General features: G+C 42.4%; 2 protein-coding genes across 7 annotated transcripts in view; both read right to left on the reverse strand.

Annotated features, from left to right (window-relative positions):
- Nucleotides 1–5857: 5857 nt before the first annotated feature.
- Nucleotides 5858–6679, reverse strand: LOC112671807 (probable protein BRICK1). The gene has a single exon (XM_025466110.3). The coding sequence runs from the start codon at nucleotides 6653–6655 to the stop codon at nucleotides 6428–6430; it is 228 nt and encodes a 75-aa protein (XP_025321895.1). The 5' UTR covers nucleotides 6656–6679; the 3' UTR covers nucleotides 5858–6427.
- A 5929-nt stretch (nucleotides 6680–12608) lies between these two features.
- Nucleotides 12609–19962, reverse strand: part of TEX11 (testis expressed 11) — a 311535-nt gene continuing 304181 nt past the window's right edge. For 5 of the 6 annotated variants that reach the window (XM_025466112.3, XM_049107547.1, XM_025466111.3 and 2 more), the window contains 2 exons: nucleotides 13469–13633; nucleotides 12609–12864 (listed from right to left, as the gene is read on the reverse strand). In XM_025466112.3, coding sequence (XP_025321897.1) covers nucleotides 12793–12864; nucleotides 13469–13633 — 237 coding nt within the window. In that variant the 3' untranslated portion in view covers nucleotides 12609–12792. Of the gene's footprint in view, nucleotides 12893–13468; nucleotides 13634–19962 lie in introns of all 6 variants that reach the window. The other variant, XM_025466113.3, reaches the window with a different exon arrangement.

Here is a 19962-nt window from a genome sequence, read left to right on the forward strand (position 1 = left end):
GCAGATTCTGATTACTTATAGCTGGGCAAAGAAATGGTGCTAGGGAAAGAGGAGAATGGTATGCCAAACGAGCTGCCCAATGCCCTCATAAGGAGGCTTCAGGTGCCCCACTGTGGCAGGTAGCAGTTCCCAGAGGGATTTCCTGGTGACGGCTATCTAAGATGAGCATGAGGGGGGTGTGTGGGGTGGCTGCGTGTAAGGGCAGGAGAACTCCAACCAGGAGGAATGGAGACGATCCCAGTGGCCTGCCAGCAATGACAGACCAGCTATGTCTTGCAGTCGGAGCAATTCAGTGGGCTTTGTGTTTGTTCCACTAAATGCAAGCTTTTCGACTTTTGACTCTTCTTGAAGAAGTAGAAAGGTTTGCAAACAACCTCTCTCTTCTGGTTTATCAGAGATGATAAGGTATTCCTAGGTAGACTGAGGGGAAAAATACAAAAAAAAATAAAGAGAGAAAAAAAGAAAAGAAGGAGGGAGACAAAGAAAAGAAAGAAGAAAAGAAAGAAAGAAAGAAAGAAGACAGAAAGAAGAAAGATAGAAGAAAGAAAGAAAGAAAGAAAGAAAGAAAGAAAGAAAGAAAGAAAGAAAAAAGAAAGAAAGGAAAAGCCAGGAGGTAAAGGTTCAAAGATTCTCAAATGATCAATCACCCTGCTGTTAAGTAGAGGAATGTCAAAGGAGGAAACAAGGGTGCTACCAGGGTCCACACCATCAGAAGTGAATTGGATAATTCTGGAGAAGAAAGGACAAACAGTAGGGAAGGTAGAGGGAATAAAGACCACAGTCAAGACTACAAGGAGCAGAAGAATGTAAAACAGAAAAAGAAGTTAAGAACTGCCATCACTGGAGCTGCCCCAGAATAAGCAGGAAACCTTTCCAGGAGGCTGTAAATACAGATCTCCCGGAGCACGAGAGGACGACCAGAGGGAGTCCAGACTTAGCCGGTGCCAGGGAATATGTTACCTACCGCAGGGCAAGCGTCGAAGAGTTGCAAACATTCAAAAGCACTTATTACATATCAAGCTTCACTCTAAGAGTTTTGCACGTTCATTTACTCCTCTGCTCTTCCCCAAACTCAATGACTATTGTTACAAACATTTTACAGGTGAAGAAACTGGGGCGTGGAGAGGGTGAGCAATTTGCCAGAGGTCGCACAGCTAGTAAGTGCTTCGAAGAGCAAGGATTCGAACCCAAGCGACCTGGTTCCGGGGTGCGTGCTGCTCTGCTACTGCTTCATCTAGCTCGCACCACCTCCCATCGAGGTTTGTTTCTGCAGTCTGCCTTTTGCCCTCACCATGACATTGGAACCGTGCTCTCAAAAGTCAGTATGGCTTCTAAGCTACCAGATCTCCTACCTTCACGGGCCTCATACTCATCAACCTGCCTGCCCTATCTGACGCTGTTAAAACATTCTCCCACCCAGAACTGAAACCTCAGCATCGTCTCGGAGTATGCACCCGTAGTAGTCCTCACATTCACCATCACTGTTTTTGCAGCCATTGTTTCCATTCAAGTCTTCATTATCTTTTAAAATATTTTATTTATTTGTTCATGAGAGACACACAGAGACATAGGCAGAGGGAGAAGCAGGCTCCCCACGGGGAGCCCAATGAGGGTCTCCATCCCAGGACCCCGGGACCACGACCTAAGCCAAAGGCAGATGCTCAACTACTGAGCCACCCAGGCACCCCATCAATTCTTCATTATTTTCATTCAATGAACACATAATTCTATGTATCAAGCCCTGAGGGTACAGTAGTGACCAAAACGGATAAGTCTCTGCCCTTAGAGAGCTCACTGTCAAGGAGATAGACATTAAACAAATAATTACCTACATACATAGATATTTATAAACTGATGAGTGCTGTTAATGAAAATATGTGGCTTTATAAAAGGATGAAATAGGGAGATGACAATGGCCTCCACATTAGTCTTCCTTCCTCTAGATTCTTCCCTCTCCAACCCAATGTACCTACTGTTGCCTAAATTAATATTACTAGAACTGTCTCTGACCCTATAACTCCCCAGCTCAGATTCCTTCAGTGGCTTACAGAATAAAGACCAAACTCTTTCCCCAGACATTTGAGATCCTCCCTAATCTGGCTCCAACCTAGCTTTTCCCCACCATTCCCCTTTAAGCACTCTACGCTGCAAAGAAACAGACCCATTCACTGCTCCTTGGATGAAAGACTACGTGCTTTTGTCATACTGTCATTTTTCTTTCTTTTTTATGGCCAGAAATGCATCTTTAAAGTCCAGTTCAACCTTCTCCACAAAGTTCTTTTTCATCCCCTCCTTTGGAATCTCAGCAGAGTTTACCCTCACTTTCATAACACTGGTATTCTACCTTTAAAAGTGTAATAACTCTAAGACAGTAATTGCAATTTTAAACTCTTCCTTTATTAGACTATAAGCTCAGCGAGGACAAGATCTGGGTCCAGACCACAAATAGTCATTGCTTGGTTGGACAGATGAATGAATGAAAAGCTGAATGAATAAATGAACAAACAGATGAATGAATATGTGGCTTCCCCATTGACAATATGGAGGGGCCATAGGAAGATTTTCTTTGAGCATGTATTCTCATTGCAGCTTAACAGAGAGCTTGGGAAAGCCATCACATCAAACAAATGCTGGCCATTTCCACCTGTCTCACTTCTTATTTTTTAAATATTTTATTTAATCTCTATACCCAGCATGGTGCTCTAACTCACAACCCTGAGATCAAGAGTTGCATGTTCTCCCAACTGAGCCAACCAGGCACCCCTGACCTTCCTCCACCTCTTAATCTAACAGGTATCCCCCCACCCCCCGTAAGGGTGAGGAGCCCATCCACCAAAGGAGACATGGACATCATCTTCAAGGACTATGCAGCTATGGGCAGAAAATTCAAGGACTTGGGGGACCATGTGGTGTTTTCTTCTTACAAAAGAAAACTGGTACTTTGGAATAGAAAAGAATATGTGGAAGAGGAAATGGCGGCCTGTAGAGATGGGATTTTAGAATAGGATTTGTCTGGACCAGAGTTTAAAATACTAGATTGTTGGGCTCTTGGCTATGGACAGAGTTCTCTACGATAACTAAAAAATATGTTTACCCAGAGCCTTGCGATCTGCTTAAGAGAACTTGAAATCAAAAATGGAGGGGAAAGAACAGAATAGAGAATCGAGAAGTGGACCCTCAACTTTATGGTCAACTAATATTCGACAAAGGAGGAAAGACTATCCACTGGAAGAAAGACAGTCTCTTCAATAAATGGTGCTGGGAAAATTGGACATCCACATGCAGAAGAATGAAACTAGACCACTCTCTTGCACCATACACAAAGATAAACTCAAAATCGATGAAAGATCTAAATGTGAGACAAGATTCCATCAAAATCCTAGAGGAGAACACAGGCAACACCCTTTTTGAACTTGGCCACAGAAACTTCTTGCAAGATACATCCACGAAGGCAAAAGAAACAAAAGCAAAAATGAACTATTGGGACTTCATCAAGATAAGAAGCTTTTGCACAGCAAAGGATACAGTCAACAAAACTAAAAGACAACCTACAGAATGGGAGCAGATATTTGCAAATGACCTATCAGATAAAGGGCTAGTTTCCAAGATCTATAAAGAACTTATGAAACTCAGCACCAAAGAAACAAACAATCCAATCATGAAATGGGCAAAAGACATGAAGAGAAATCTCACAGAGGAAGACATAGACATGGCCAACATGCACATGAGAAAATGCTCTGCATCACTTGCCATCAGGGAAATACAAATCAAAACCACAATGAGATACCACCTCACACCAGTGAGAATGGGGAAAATTAACAAGGCAGGAAACCACAAATGTTGGAGAGGATGAGGAGAAAAGGGGAACCCTCTTGCGCTGTTGGTGGGAATGTGAACTGGTGCAGCCACTCTGGAGAACTGTGTGGAGGTTCCTCAAAGAGTTAAAAATAGACCTGCCCTACGACCCAGCAATTGCACTGCTGGGGATTTACTCCAAAGATACAGATGCAGTGAAATGCCGGGACACCTGCACCCCGATGTTTCTAGCAGCAATGGCCACAATAGCCCAACTGTGGAAGGAGCCTCGGTGTCCATCGAAAGATGAATGGATAAAGAAGATGTGGTTTATGTATACAATGGAATATTACTCAGCCATTAGAAACGACAAATACCCACCATTTGCTTCGACGTGGATGGAACTGGAGGGTATTATGCTGAGTGAAGTAAGTCAATCGGAGAAGGACAAACACTATATGGTTTCATTCATTTGGGGAATATAAATAATAGTGAAAGGGAATAGAGGGGAAGGGAGAAGAAATGGGTAGGAAATATCAGAAAGGGAGACAGAACATGGAAGACTCCTAACTCTGGGAAATAAACTAGGGGTGGTGGAAGGGGAGGAGGGCAGGAGGTGGGGGTGACTGGGTGGCAGGCACTGAGGGGGGCACTTGACGGGATGAGCACTGGGTGTTATTCTGTATGTTGGCAAATTGAACACCAATACAAAATAAATTTATTATTAAAAAAAAGAAAATGGAGGGGAAAGCAGAAAAATGTCCTGATAGTATTATAAAATCAATTACTATGGATGATATCAAGTACAAGAACACTGCTGTAAGAGTTGCCCTTTCAGTCACAGAAGAGTCCATCTGTGAAAAGAGCCATATACCGAACTTACGGCTTAAGGTATTTCTGCATCAAGGTACAGCATATGTGTTGGCTTGAATGATATGAAATTGCCAATATTCTACCACCTTGGGCCTATAAAAATGGCAGCTTCATATGGCTCAACCTAACATTATGAAGTAAACTTGGAATTTTAACTCATTAAGACTTGGAGGAATGAAACTTACAACTGGAATTTGGCACCAGGAGGAGCACATTCTTATGAAGAGCGATGGCCTTGGGGTGCCTGGTGGCTCAGTCAGTGAGCATTTGACTCTTAGTTTCAGCTCAGACCCTGATCTTAGGGTCATAGGATTTAGCCTTGTATCAGACTCTGTGCTCTGCAGGGAGTCTGCTTGGGATTCTCTCTCCCTCCCTCTCCTCCTGCCCCTCCCCCCACTCTCTCTCTCTAAAATAAATAAATCTTTTATTTACTCATCAACCTGCCTGCCCTATCTGATGCTGTTAAAACATTCTCCCACCCAGAACTGAAACCTCAGCATCCTCTCAGAGTATGCACCTGTAGTAGTCCTCACATTCACCATCACTGTTTTTGCAGCCATTGTTCCCATTCAAGTCTTCATTATCTTTTAAAAGATTTTATTTATTTATTCATGAGAGACACACAGGCAGAGGGAGAAGCAGTCTCCCCGCAAGGAGCCCGACGTGGAACTCGATCCCGGATCCCAGAATCACGCCCTGAGCCGAAGGCAGACACTCAACCACTGAGCCACACAGGCGTCCCTAAATCTTTTCTTTAAAGAAAGAAGAAGGATGGCCTTGAGGATGGGAGGTGACATAGTGCTATCTTCATAGAAATCCACAAACACGAGGACAGCGCCTGCAACAGTTTTGGTGACGTTAAAAGAAGAGAACAGGTGGAATACAGTGTAAATACATCACACAGCAGCCTACAGAATGGGGGAAGTTGATGTATTCCTGGTGCAGAGCACAAAAATGGCACAGGGCAAGGTCTCGCAGCAATGAGGGACTTTGTCCAGAGTTGTCATAAGTTTCATTTGCCTAAAGGCAGAACATTTAGAAATTATCTGCTTGTATTGCTGACAATACTACCCCTCTGAAAGTAAAGAAATCAAGAGGGATTGTTTTTTTTTTTTTTTTTTTTTTTTTTTTTTTTTTTTTTTTTTAAAGTTGAGGAGTTTATTAGGGAAATATGAGAGGCAAAGATACCCCAAGTGACAGAAAGAAAATTTTGAAAATGACGCTTCAAGCCAAGTGGAGGCCCGGCCTTGACCTCCCCCAAAGGACAAGAAACTGGTAGGTTAGCAACGACATTCTCTGATGGCCACCTTGCCGGGGCGTAAGTGTCTCAGCCAGGACTGCCTCCCACCCCCCGTGCCAAAGGTGGAAAGGAGACAAAGACTGTTTATAGAATCAATGCAGAGGCAATGAGAGCTGTAAGGAAAGTCTGAGAGAGAGAGATGGAGAGGACCTTAACAAAGAGTCCCAGGCATCTGGCTCTGAGCGCTTCAAATACAATGATGAACAGTTCTACAAAACGTTACTCAAAAGGTAAAATGCCTAATGTTGGTTCCAAGAGTTCCCCTGGACTTCTTCCCACATGCCACATCACACGTCGATGTACATGGCAGAGCCCAAAGGCCACACTTTTGAAAAAAGAAAAACAAGAATAAGCCCTGTTGCTCTTTAAGAAGAGAGGAAGGAGCTGAGGCTGCTGGGGCCTTTCCCACGTCGGCCTGTGTTCCATAAAGCAACTTCCCAGCAGCAGCATGGCATAGTTCTAGGTGAGGGTCTCACCTTTTGTCACCCGTGCTTCAATGTACTCTATTCTCCGCTCGAGGGCTGTCAATTTCTCGTTTAGTGTTGCAAGTCTTGAACGACAAGACATATCGAAGGAGTTGAGAAAGTCCGCGATCTTCTTGATGCTGCTGGTGATGACCTCAATGTATTCCCGGTTCGCCCAGTCCTGGTGAATCTCCCGCTGCACCGGATCCTCTTGGCCCGCCATGGCTGCCGCCTGAAGAGAGCCACTGCCTCAAGAGGGATTGTTTGTTCTTCAGGTCCCAATTCTAACTGGTAATGAAGAACTGATTGGTGAAGTGGAAATTTGAACGGCAACCTAAAAAGCTCAGAGTTTGCCAGAGCATAAGCTGAACACAGCAAGGCATTTTGCCCTAGAACTTAAAAAGGCAGACCTCAAAGGGCTTAGAGAAAAGAAAGGTAGCACGAGGGCAAAGAAAAAGCAGTGGTCCAAATAGATCTACCTGTAAATCACAATTCTGCCTTCTTCCAGCTGTGTGACCTTGGTTAAGTTACTTAAACTTTCTGAGCTTCAGTTTTCTGCAGAAATGACAAGGGAGGGAGGGAGAAAGAGAGAAGGAAGGCACAATAATAGAAGGCCACTGCCTACTTCCTGGGCTTGCTATGACAATTAGGTGAGATAGCACATGTGAAGTGCTTAGCATCTAGCAGGTATGCATTACTTGTTAGTTTTCTGGCACTTTCTGTTTGGCTATCCTTCTAAAAGGGTGAGAGGCTCCTAGAAACTAAATTCTGACCAAGTAATTGTGAAATATTTTAATGAAGAAATAAAAGGAAAGGTATCTAAAGAAAATGATGTAAATGCACAGAGAATTCTTTGATCTTTGATGATGAGCCATGACAAAGGTGGAAAGAAGGGCATCTAACCAATGCTGAATATGAAAGAGTAACACAGAACTGCCAAAAATCCTATCAGGAAGGCCTGACCCAAAATGAACTAATTCTAGGAGTAAGAAAAGAGGCTGTTTTCACTTTTGTTTGCATCAAAACGCAAATGAAGAAGGCCTTTGAAGTCTGCAAGTTGGGGCAGATAATATGTTTTAACTAAAATTAGTTTTTAAAATAACAGGCACATGCAGAAGGAATTTCAGTAGTGCCACAAGGTATAAAATCAAAAATGAAATGAACAGACAACAAAGATAAAGAAGACCTCTTGAACTCCTACTTTGCTTTGGGTCTGCTCTACCCTACAAACTCTGTCCATTAACCTGGAAAGAGTCAAGCAGACATTACTCAGAGGGAAGTATCAGAGTAACTGCACAAGTTCTAAAAAAGCATCAAGGTGCTTTAAATGATTTTGAGTCCCTTGACCCAGACAAACTATATTTCAGGATGTTGAGAGGAACCTGTAGATGACATGTTGTAACCTTTGTGGAGCCAAGGGGGAATACGAAATATTCTGGACACCTAGAAAAGGACATATACTCCTTTTTAAAGGTAAGATAGTAGGCATCACGAGCTTTAGACAGGTTTCATCTTAATCACAGGCAAGTTTCTAGAATACATTATGGGAAGGGATGGCTTGCATGCCACCTAGAAGGGAGCAGGTGATCACAAAAGGTTTAGAAAGCCCTTTATTTAAGGATAGCTCAAGACAGACTAGGAAGTGAGCTTAGTAATGTAAATAAATGAGTAAAGCAGGGGAACATTGTAGATGTAGTGTATCTGGATTCCAGTAAGGCACTGATGGACAAAGTCACTCTTGATATCCTCGTGAAAAAGTTTGGGAACCGTAGACAGTACAGTTATTGAATGGGTGAATGGTCATCCCAAAGTCTGCTAATTAGTGGATGAATGTTATTTATGTACTAGTTTGCTGTCACCCCTGCTGTAATGTGAGGTAAGCTCATCACAATAGACTTTGCCCTTTATCTTGTTCACTTTATCCCCAGCACCTATCGTAGCGCCCAGTACATACATGGTAGAAAGTGCTCAGAAAGTATTTGTTGCGTGAATGAATAAACTTGGAGGTAAGACTGCAAGGCCTGTTACCAAGCTTTGTCTCCACCCTCTCCTATTCAGGATGTTTTATCATTTACTTGGATAAACACATTAGATGGCATGCTGACCAAATATGCAGATAAGGTAAGTCTGAGAGGGATAATGACATAATACAGATAGACTCTACCCAAAAAGAACTGGCAAGAGAAATTTAATAGATGAATGCACTCAGATGAAAAAACTTGGAAGTACAGCAAGACATTAATTAATGGCAGGAACGTATGAAAAAAGTTTTCATTCATTCTTTCAACAACTGTCTACTGAAAGTGCCAGGTACTGTGCTAGGGATATACAGTGGTATATCCTGGAAAACCAGGACACATCTGCCTTTCTGGAACTTAAACACTATCGGAAGAGACAGTTATTAATCAAATTTAGTCCACAAATATATATTGACAAACTGTGATGAATAAAATCAAGTGCTAGGGGCGCCTGGGTGGCTCAGTTGGTTAAGCGTCTGCCTTTTCAGTACAGGTCATGAATCCAGGGTCCCGGGATTGAGCCCCATATTGGGTTCCCTGCTCAGCTCAGTGGGGAGCCTGCTTCTCCCTCTGCCCCTCCCCCCCTGCTCATGCTCTTTCTCATGCTCACTCTTTCTCTCAAATAAAATAAAATAAAAACGAGCGCTAGGAGAGCATACGAGAAAAGAACCTGGCCTGGTCAGGGAAGGTTTCTCTGAGGAACTGACACTTGAGCTGACTTCTCAAAGCTAAGTAGGAATAAGCTAAGGTAAAGGCGAGGGAGAGTAACCAGTAAGTCAATAATATGAAATGCCTGCTTAAATACAAACTGTGGTCCCTTGCCCTTCCCCCTTGGCAGGGACTCAGCTAGGAACTCAATGCCCTTGCTAGCTAGGTGGTGGGCTTAGCCAGTGGCTTGGTTGGTGTGTTTTCCAGGGCTTGTCAAAGGGGCAGCCCTCATGGTCAGGCCTGAAGGATTAGGACTGGAGACAGCCACACAGCTAGGAGTGTGTTCTCAAACAGGGAGATTGAGCACATACGTGGATATCTGAGGTTCACAGGAGCCAGGCTTCTTAATGTTGGAAGAGAGAGTTGCAAATATGGAAGGGAAAGAAGGCTAGGACAAATTCTCTGGTGTTGGATTGATACATGGAGGTATCAGTATGAATTCAGGTTTTTTTAAAAAAGATTTATTTATTTATTTGAGTGAGATAGCATGTGCATGAGTGGGAGGGGCAGAGGGAGAGAGAATCTGAAGCAGGGCTCATTCCCAGGACCTCGAGATCACCATCCGCGCTGAAACCAAGAAGTAGCTGCTTAACCGACCGAGCCACCCAGGCACCCAGTATTAACTCTGTTTTACATGTGTGTGTATACATACATATACACGTAGTAGTGAAATTTTAAGGAGTCAAAAAATTGTATGTGGGTTTTTGCTCAGGGATTGACACCCTCTATCCAGGGTCAACTCTATCTATATCTATGTATCTATAGATATGCACATATATGTGTATGTGTATATACACAGATGCACAGTTATCTCCTAGCTCCTGGGAGGGGGGGGCGCCTGGCTGGCTTAGTAGAATATGCAATTTTTTTTTTGAATATGCAATTTTTGATCTCAAGGTCATGAGTTTGAGCTCCACGCTGGGTGTACGGAAGACTTAAAAAATAAAGATCTCTGGATACTACTTCCTAGCTCTGTCCACCGAGAGGACCTAGAAACAATGATGACTGAATAATGAGTGCCCCAGAACTTGGGCACTGGCTACCATACCATTCTCCATTAAAAGGAACCAGAAATCTTTGGAGAAGTTACTGATTCCAGTGCCGGGGCAGGGAAAGTGCAACAAGAGCCTGGAACATCTTACTGTGACACAAAGCAAGGAAGTGCTCAAAAAATGGTGGGGGACATGTCAAAAGGTCATAGGAGCCAGCTTTGAGCAGCAAAATAATGATACAGAAGTTCTGTGCATGCATGGCACCATCTCCTGTGAACACCTATGGGAGGTCAGGCCTGATCTCTACCTCTACAGAGATCCTGAAGAGACTGAAAAGGAAGAACAGGCCACCACTGAAAAGGCTATACAGGAATTTCAAGGTGAATGGATGGTTCTAGTTCCTGAATTCACTGCTACTCAGCCTGAAGTCGCAGACTGGTCTGAAGACATGCAGATGCCCTCTGTGCTTATTCAGAAGTTGCCTACTGAAGTCTGGTCCACAGCTCCCACTCCTCAGGCCACTGAATAGGTAGGAACAATCACGGAGTGGTCTTAAGTTGCTCTTCCACAAAGGCAAACAAAATGGAATTAAGGCTGACAGAAAATAAAGTTTCTTAAAAAATGATACAGTGGATTATATTTTTTTGAATAAAATAGAAATCTATCAGTCTGTGTTAAGACATTTAAAAAGGGGATGCCTGGGTGGCTCAGCGGTTGAGCATCTGCCTTTGGCTCAAGAGGATCCAGGATCAAGTCCCACATAGGGCTCCCTGCAGGGAGCCTGCTTCTCCCGCTGCCTATGTCTCTGCCTCTCTCCCTGTGTCTCTCATGAATAAATAAATAAAATCTTAAAAAACATTTAAAAATATGAACAATAAGTGGGGGAGAAGAAAATGTTCCACCTAACAACCACCCATTAATAAATGAAGTGGGAATGATGGAAATTTAAAAAATCAACATTTAGCAATCATCATGGTAAAAAATGGATTCAGGCAAGACTCATCAACGGGTGCTACAACTAGGAAGTTTAATGAGGTTTAGACGTTTAGAAGGTTTATGAGGTTTAGAAGTTTAATGAGGAAAGAAAATCCAGCCTCAAATTATCTTCCACAATGTATTTCAGAATTACTTATTAATTACTAAGGTTGCCACCTTAACCTTAACCAGTAAGGGGCAGATTGACATTGTGTGCCTGTTGGTACAATGCGTCAAGAAAAACAACAATTTTGTTGCAGACCTTCCAAAAATGCATAGACTGAATCTAATCATTAGAAACAGACCAGAGCTGAGGTTCATGCTACAAAGTAATTAGCTTGTGCTCTTCAGAAATGTCAAGGTCATGAGAGAGAAGGAGAGAATGAGAAACTATTTCTGTTTGTAGGAGATGAAAGAGACAACTCAATGCAATTTAGGATTCTGAACTTAGGAAGGGCTGTATTAGGACAATCGGTGAGATCTGACTGGGGTCTGTAGATTAGATGGTAGAATTGCATCATTGTTAATTTCCTAATTTTGACGGTTCAGCTATGGTCCTGTAGGAAAATATCCTTGTTTCTAAGAAATACACTGAGGTATTAAGGGGCAACAGAGCAAGATGTCTGTAAATTAATCTCAAATGGTTTAGAAAGAAACACAAAGAGAATGATAAAGCAATGTGGTGAAATGTTGACACAGGGAAGCTGGGTGAAGGGTGTATGCAGTTCTTTGTGCTTATCTGCATCTTTTCTGTAAGTTGAAACTATTTCGAAATCAAAACTTAAACAATGTTAATACAAATCAACTGGCGGGGGGGGGGGGAGCCGAGGTGATCTCATAGTACACTACTGTAAGTCTAGCCAGAATGAGGCTGCTGACCTCTACATGGATCAGACCTCACTGGAACATGGGAATTGGCTCCTGGAGGGTGAGGGGCCTGTATCAGATGAGGAACAGCTGAGGGGTCTAGGGATGTCCGACCAGAAGAAAAAGCCAGGAGGACAGGAAGGAGCCTGACTTCTGTCTTCAGTTCCCCACAGGGCATCTGGGACAGGGAGAGCAGATTACTACAGGGAGACAAATTTCTGTTCAGTTTGAGGAAGGGCTTTTTACCAGAGGGCAAAAAAGATGGATTGAGCTATCTTGCGAGTTCTCTGTCATAGGATATACTCTGACAGAGACTGGACAACCCATTCTCATCAAGTGAGGTCATCAAGCCAGTTTATGAGTCTGATCAACCCTGGGCCCAATAGTGACTCAGGTCCACCTTCTGATGAAGAGTCCATGGTTCTGTTATCTTCAGGTAGTGGGAATTTGAGCACTTCTGGAATGAAACGCAACCTGTGTTGGACTCGGATGAACATTTCCTTCTGTTCACACGGGGCATGAGTCATATTGCTCTCATGTGGGCTCTTTCAATATATAACATCCTTAGCACCTTGGAAAATTTATTTGTCCCCCAGAAATGAGCTGGTCACCGCAGTAAAAGTCAAAATGCTTTAATTTTAGAAAGTGTCATTTAAACAACATGAAAATGGGGCCTGAGAAAACAAACAAAAGCTCAGGAGGAAGTCTGGCAAGAATTTAAATATTCAGTGTCTCCGGACCATGCATCCTTTGCAGGCTGTTGTCAGCTTGCTTGCTCATATTCCATGTTCCAGCACTTCTCACTCTTCATTAAAAAGTGAACCCTTCTTTCTATCTAATGCTTCCACCAGCTCACTATACAGAATATTCATCTGGGAAAGAGAACAGCAAATAGATTTCCTGATAAAAAAGGAAATGTGGCACAGTATTCCAGATTCTTAAGGAAGAGGGACCCTCATTGCACTAGGTCCATTTACTAGGCCAGGCAGCTATTATAAGGGAGCAGGAGCTTAACATGTAAAATATCCTTTGCTCTTATTTGGTGGCAAGACTCCCCCCCGCCCCCACTAAGCATCTCCTGGTTAGCCAGTGGCCCAGAAGTCTGCAACTCAGACTACTTCCTGGAGAAAATGCCTTCATAAACAGTCACTGTTTGCACAGTATCTAGTCCTTCCCTACTTGCACTGGCATTGATAGTGATGCATCTTTCCAGAGCTCTATCTTGGCATTCTTCTTAGATTCCATTTGATATTCCTAGGCTCCCCCCTGTTTACCATCCTTCCTAGTTTTCACTCTAGGGCATTACTGTATACAGTCCTCTAAGTCTTGCAGTTCTATGGAATTACTGAGAGGAACAATGATCAGAATCATTTTCCAGCCAAGGAAGGAAGGACTGAGTTATAACTGGTTGCCCAGATAGAACCTCTCTTCCCCTCCGTGTCATACCATCCACCTGTAGCCCTTTCCCTTCCTTACCTGAGTTTCATAGCTTCTCTTGAGGGAGCCAAGGCGGTCAAGAAAACGCAATGCTAGGCCACACCATTTTTCTGCAGATACATACTTGTTCCTGCCATACATAAATATTCCAGTATTCCAGGACTTGATCATCAGCCAGAGAATCTCTGTTTCTGGGTAGCCTTTCTGAAATCCAAGAACAGTGGGTTTACAGTTATTACTGTCACAGTCCTTGTAGCATTGACTATATTACTGCTGTGTCCCATTATTATTAAACAAACAATGGGTACTCTGCTAACACCAGGGAAGGAGCCAGAGCTCCTTGAGAGTAGGAGAAGAGCATCTTGAAGGTTTGTCAGCTGTAGAATGCTCCAGAGCAAGACCTCATGAAGTGATATTTAAACTGAGAAAGCACTGAGGCCCGCCTGGACTGAGTATCGGTCTCCCTGACATAGGAGAAAACCCTGTATCATGTTTGGGGCTCCCCTTAGTGCTGTCCTCAGTCAATTATCTCCCCAGTATCTATCTCTACTTCTCAGAGAAGCTTGTCAAGAAGTAGTTTTTATTGAATCTGTTCATTTCCTTGACCTTAATCAGTGTGTATTTAGAATAGAAATTATATTCGTCTTTAGATGTTACATATATCATTATTTTAAGGAATTGGCTCACACAATTGTGGGGACTGGCAAGTTGGAAATCTGTAGGGGAGGCCAGCAGGCTGTATATTCAGGTAAGAGTTGATGTTGTAATCTTGAGTCTGAAATCTGTAGGGCAAGCCAGCAGCCTGGAGACTCCGGCAGGATTTTAATGTTACAGTCTCAAGGCAGAATTCCTTCTCCGGGAAATCTCAGTTTTTGCTTTTAAGGTGAAAACTGATTTTGGAGGGTAATTGGTTTTATTTAAAGTCAACCAATTGTAATTTAAACAAAATATTAGTCTTTTGTGTTGACAATTTGTACTTAGCTATGAACAAAAGGGCCCATTTCTAAGATGGTCCCTTCACCTAAGCATAGTATTTAACATGGCTGATCATAAGATTTTGCAATAGTGAAAGGGATTAGTCTGAGGAGCTACTTTCCAAGTTCTTATATAGGAGATGGACCACAAAGGCAGCATTCATGTGCTCAATCCAGGTTAAAGCCCTTCATCTATACAACAGGCCCCAGAAGGGGGAAATGTGATAGAAGACTTGGGCTGCAGTTTCTTGGGAGTGTCAATGACATCTCAGCTGAAATTCTTTTACTCATTTGGGTCTATGGAAATCACTGCATTAAACACTCTGAGAAGGAGGGTGTTAAGAGGGACAAAGCTCTTATACTAAAGGACACGTAGTTGCCTTTGGGGAGACAAGGCATCCAATGTACAAAGAGGACCATACAAGGTATGTGATTAAGGGCTAGTCAGAGTGACAGAGGCATTAGGTACTCTAATTCAGTTTTTAAAAAATGAGCATTAGACTGGTACAGTCAGAGGAAGTCTAGTCTCTGCTTGAAATGCCATCCCTGTCCCTGTCTACTTGGTAAACATCTACATTTTCTTCAAATTCACAAGCAGAGTTAGGTACTCCTTTCTCTCTGCTCCCATAGCAAGCTTTATGTTCCTCTAATACAACTTCTATCACATTGCTTTGACAGTGTTTACATATTTATCTCCTCTGCCAGATGGTTGAATTTATGTCATCAATGCATGAATGAATGAATGAGCAAATGAATCAACAACCAAAGTCTCCCTCCTCCATGAGACATTCCCTGCCCCCCTCCACCATTTATTATCCACACCACTTTGTTCCTATGGCCCTTTGTTCATAGCACTACCACAGCACTTTATAATATCGTATTGTCTGTCTCCTCCACTAGGGCAGGGAGTTCCTTGAAGGTACCACGGCATCTATCTTTGTATAGTCACAGCTTGGCACAGTGTCTGACAGTGTTGTGATTTCAACCAAATGGATGAACAAATGACTGAACAAACAAACATGGCCTTAGGGTAGATGAGTAGGATTCAGATATACAGAGAGTATATGGAATCTCCACAGAAGGCAAATGCAAGAGAAGCAGATTGGTGCTTGTCAAGGACAAGGGCAGAGAGAAATCATACTAAGAACCACTGAACTATAGACTTTAAAATTGTGGGTTTTATGCTATATGAATTATATCTCAATACAAATTATATATATATATAAATCTCCATATATATATATATAAATCTCCATATATATATATATATATATATATATATATAGAGAGAGAGAGAGAGAGAGAGAGAGAGAGAAAGAGAGAAGGGATTCCATGTGGGCAAAACAGAACAAATAAAGACCTGGACTGTGCTTGAGGTTGTGCATGTCTTGGGGGATTGGAGTGGGGGCTAATACTTGTTTGGCCTAAGCAGGCAGTTTATGTAGGGAAATTAGTGGGAAATAGGACCAGAAATGTAGGATAGGGCTACCTAAGTATTTCCTAAGTGCTTTTCCTCAGAACATTAGTGTCATGAAAAACAGATGGTCAGTAACAACAGGGTTCTGTTGTCAAATATGTCTCGGACATGCTGCATTCTACATATATCCTCTTGGGGCAGTTTGATGCACATTAGTTCATTAAGTGTTTTAGAAAGTTTTAAAGAAAAGAAGTCATGTGACTGTGCTTCATCCAGGGTATGTATATCATTTGGAAGATAGGTAGGCTGTTGCAGATATGGACTGGAACTTAGGTAATACTTGAAATGTATCAATTCACTTGAAAGACAGAATTATAGAGAACAGAAGAGTGAAGAATAATGGAAATGTTCACAGTTGGGTGGTATGAGTGAAAAGATAACACAGAAGAGCAGTGTGAAAATAAAGGACAAAGAATTTCAGTGAAGAAGCAGTGGTCAATAATGAAGGCCAGGGTAAAGAAAGAAGCCATTAGGTTTGTCTAGCAGTTGGTAATGGTAACTCATAACACTGCTGAATACAGTGTGGCTAACAAGGCAGAGAGTGAGGGAAAGAGTGAATCGAGATAAGAACAGACAGGGAAGCAGAGCCTTGTAGGCCGCATTCAAAATTTTGGTCTTTTTTAAAAAAAGATATGTATTTATTCATGAGAGACACACAGAGAGGGGTGGAGACATAGATAGAGGGAGAAGCAGGCTCCCCACTGGAAGCCCGATGCGAGACTCAATCCCAGGACCCTGGGATCATGACCTGAGCCAAAGGCAGATGTTCAACCACCGAGCCATCCAGGTGCCCCTGGAATTTTGGTCTTTAAGAGCAATGAGAAACTACAGAAGATTAAGCGGGGTTACAGTTTTGAAAATTTAAAACATCATTCTGGTCACTGGATGGAGAAAAGTATGTAAGAGAGCAAGAGATGAAAGGAGACCAGCTTAATGTTTCCTGCAGTAGCTGAGGTAAAGATGATAACTTGAACTAATTTGGTGATGGTGGAAGATGGGAAGAGGTGAATGAATCTGAGATATTTAGGAGTCAGAATTGACAGGACTTCGTTATATACTAGAAATGGGGGATGATTCTTAGATGTCTGGCTTGAGCAACTGGAAGAATGATGGTGCCATTCAATGAACTAGGAAACACCACAGGAGCTTTATTTTCCTTTGTATTAGCTGCCCTCATGTCCAGCATTGCTTGGGAGAATCAATCTTGAACAAAGTAATGCATCATGCAGTACTCACCCCAAAGTGACACAGACTGGCCTAGGTGAAATACAAGTCAATGATGGTAAACAGAGGTATCGGCTCTTTCTGGGGCTCATAATTGAAGCTAGTTTCTTCTGTTCTCAACAATATTAATAAATACAGCAGTCATATATATCTCTAACAAAACTGTAGGTGTTAGGAACACAAATGCCTGTCTTTTTAGGTTCTCTCCTCAGGGTTCCTGAAGTGATTATTGTGTACATCAGTTTTATTGAGATATAATTCATGTGCCATACAATTTACCTATTTAAAGTGCATGATTCAATGGTTTTTAGCATATTCACAGAGTTCTGTAATCATTGCCACAATTAATTTTAGAACACTTTTATCCCCTTTAGAGGGAATCCCATACCCATTAGTCAGTTCCCATATCTCCTAAAACTCCCCCTACACCCCTGGGCAACCACTAATCTAATTTCTCTCTCTTATGGACTGGCCTATTCTGGACATTTCAGATAAACAGAGTCACACAGTATGTAGTCCTTTATAACCAGTGTCTTTCTTTCACTTAGCGTAATGCTTTCAAGATCCATCCATGTTGTATGTAGCATGTGCCAGTAATTCACTCCTTTTTGTGGCAAAGTCTGTTCCCCTCATGTGAAGCTTCTTATGTTAATCTCAGGACACAGCCTCTATTCTTATAGACTGCCCTTACCTGGGGGAAGAATCTCCGAGCTCCTGCTACAGAGCTTTGAGGAGGGGGACAGTGGACCCCTTTCTACTGAGTGATATACCTGCTCTTAGAGCAGAGTATTGGGTAAGGTGGTAGTCTCTGGTGTTTGGCTTGCCTCTTTGGGTGGGGAACCTCTGCCCTAAGAGTTAGCTGGGGCAAGGGCCCCAGTGGTCTGACTTGCCTGAGGTAGATCCTTTGCCCTATAAGTGGGGCTGGGAAAAGGAAGGGAGGCCTCACTCTTTTGGCCATACTTGCCAAAAATTTAGCCTCTGTACCTTGGAGCTGAAGGTGGGATAATAAGTGCTGGCAGCCTGCTGTTCTTTGTGGGACATCATATCCTTTGACTGGGAGGCTTAGGGGAGTGGGAATATTATTTCCTTGGCCAGTTTCCTGGAGTGGAGCTTCCATCATGCTGAGCTGGGGGTGGGGCAGGGAGCGAGTGGGTCATGGCTCAAGTAGCACCAACTCTCAAGGTTCTTACTAAGATTTAACAGATTTTCTTGAATAGATCTTTTTCATTTTCTATATGTTCTTAAAATAATTTCCAAAGACTTTAAATAGTTGTTTTTCTTTCTTTTTCTTTTTTTGAAGATTTATTTATTTTTGTTTGTTTGTTATTTATTTATTTTGTTTGTTTTATTTATTTATTTTTGTTTTGTTTGTTTCACTCACAGAGAGAGTGAGCAGGCGAGGGGAGGGGCAAAGGGAGAGAATCCTCAAGCAGTCTCCCTGCTTAGTAAGGAGCCTGACCTGGGGCTCAAGCTCATGACCCTGAGATCATGACCTGAGTCGAAATCAAGAGTCAGACACTTAACCAACTGAGCCACCCAGGCTCCCCTAGTTGTTTTTTTCTATAATTTCCACCAGTATGGTTCTTTTCCTCAGGAACATGTCCATTCAGATTCTCATACTGCCATTACAGAGGTGGAAATCTCTAGAAACCTCCTTCTAAGGAAACTGAGGCCAAGAGATTCAGTGTCATCTACCCAGGACCACATCGTGTGTTTGTGGCACAGATGAGAATAGAAGCCAGGGGCACTCACTCCTGACTGAGTATTCCTTTGACTGGTTACCTTCTATATTTTTCATATTTTCCCAAGCACACCCTCTAATTTAGTGAAAACCTCTCCATTTTCATCTGATTTTAACAACAAAAATTTTCGTTTACATAATTTCCTTGATTAATTCTGTGATTGAACAACTTTTGTATGTGTTTATTAGCCAACTGAAAGTCTTTTGTAGCTTACCTAGTCATAGTTTTGCCCTTTTTCTGGGGCTGGTAATCTTTTCCTTACTGATTTTTAATTTAAAAAGGGACACATAGATCAATGGAGCAGAATAGGGACCCCAGAAATAAAGCCACGATTATATGGTCAACTAACCTATGACAAAGGAAGTAAGAATATACAATGGGGAAAAAAGTATTTTCAATAAACAGTGCTGGGAAAACTGGACAGCCACATATAGAAGAATGAAACTGGACCAGTGTCTAACACCATACACAAAATTAAATTCAAAATGGATTAAAGACCTAAATGTGAGACCTAAAATCATAAAAATCCTGGAAGAGGGGCACCTGGGTGGCTCAGTTGGTTAAGTGTCTGCCTTTGGCTCAGGTCATGATCCCAGGGAGCTGGGATCGAGCCGCATATTGGGCTCTGTGTTCAGCAGAGAGTCTGCTTCTCCTCTCTTTCTGCCCCTCCTGCCCACTTGTGCTTTTTCTCTCTCTCAAATAAATAAATTCTTTAAAAAAATATCCTAGAAGAGAACACAGACAGTACTTTCTCTGACATCAGCCATAACAACATTTTTCTAGATGTTTCCTAAGGTCAGGGAAACAAAAGCAAAAATAAACTACAGGACTTGGGACTACATTAAAATAAAAAGCTTTTGCACAGCATGGAAGCCATCAACAAAATAAAAAGACAACCTGATGAATGGGGTAAGTTATCTGCAAATGGTATATCTGATAAGGTGTTAATATCCAAAATATATAAAAAATATACATAACTCAACCCCTAAAAAACAATCTGTTTTAAAAATGGACAGAGGGTCAGCCCGGGTGATTCAGCGGTTTAGCACCGCCTTCGGCCCAGGTCATGGTCCTGGAGACCCGGGATCAAGTCCCACGTCAGGCACCCTGCATGGA

Source organism: Canis lupus, chromosome X (assembly GCF_003254725.2).
Source record: "Canis lupus dingo isolate Sandy chromosome X, ASM325472v2, whole genome shotgun sequence".
In the NCBI taxonomy this organism is placed as follows: Eukaryota; Metazoa; Chordata; class Mammalia; order Carnivora; family Canidae; genus Canis; species Canis lupus.

Excerpts from the sequence above, each read along its gene's own strand:
- LOC112671807 (XM_025466110.3), bottom strand. The coding sequence starts at position 6,655 with ATGGCGGGCCAAGAGGATCCGGTGCAGCGGGAGATTCACCAGGACTGG.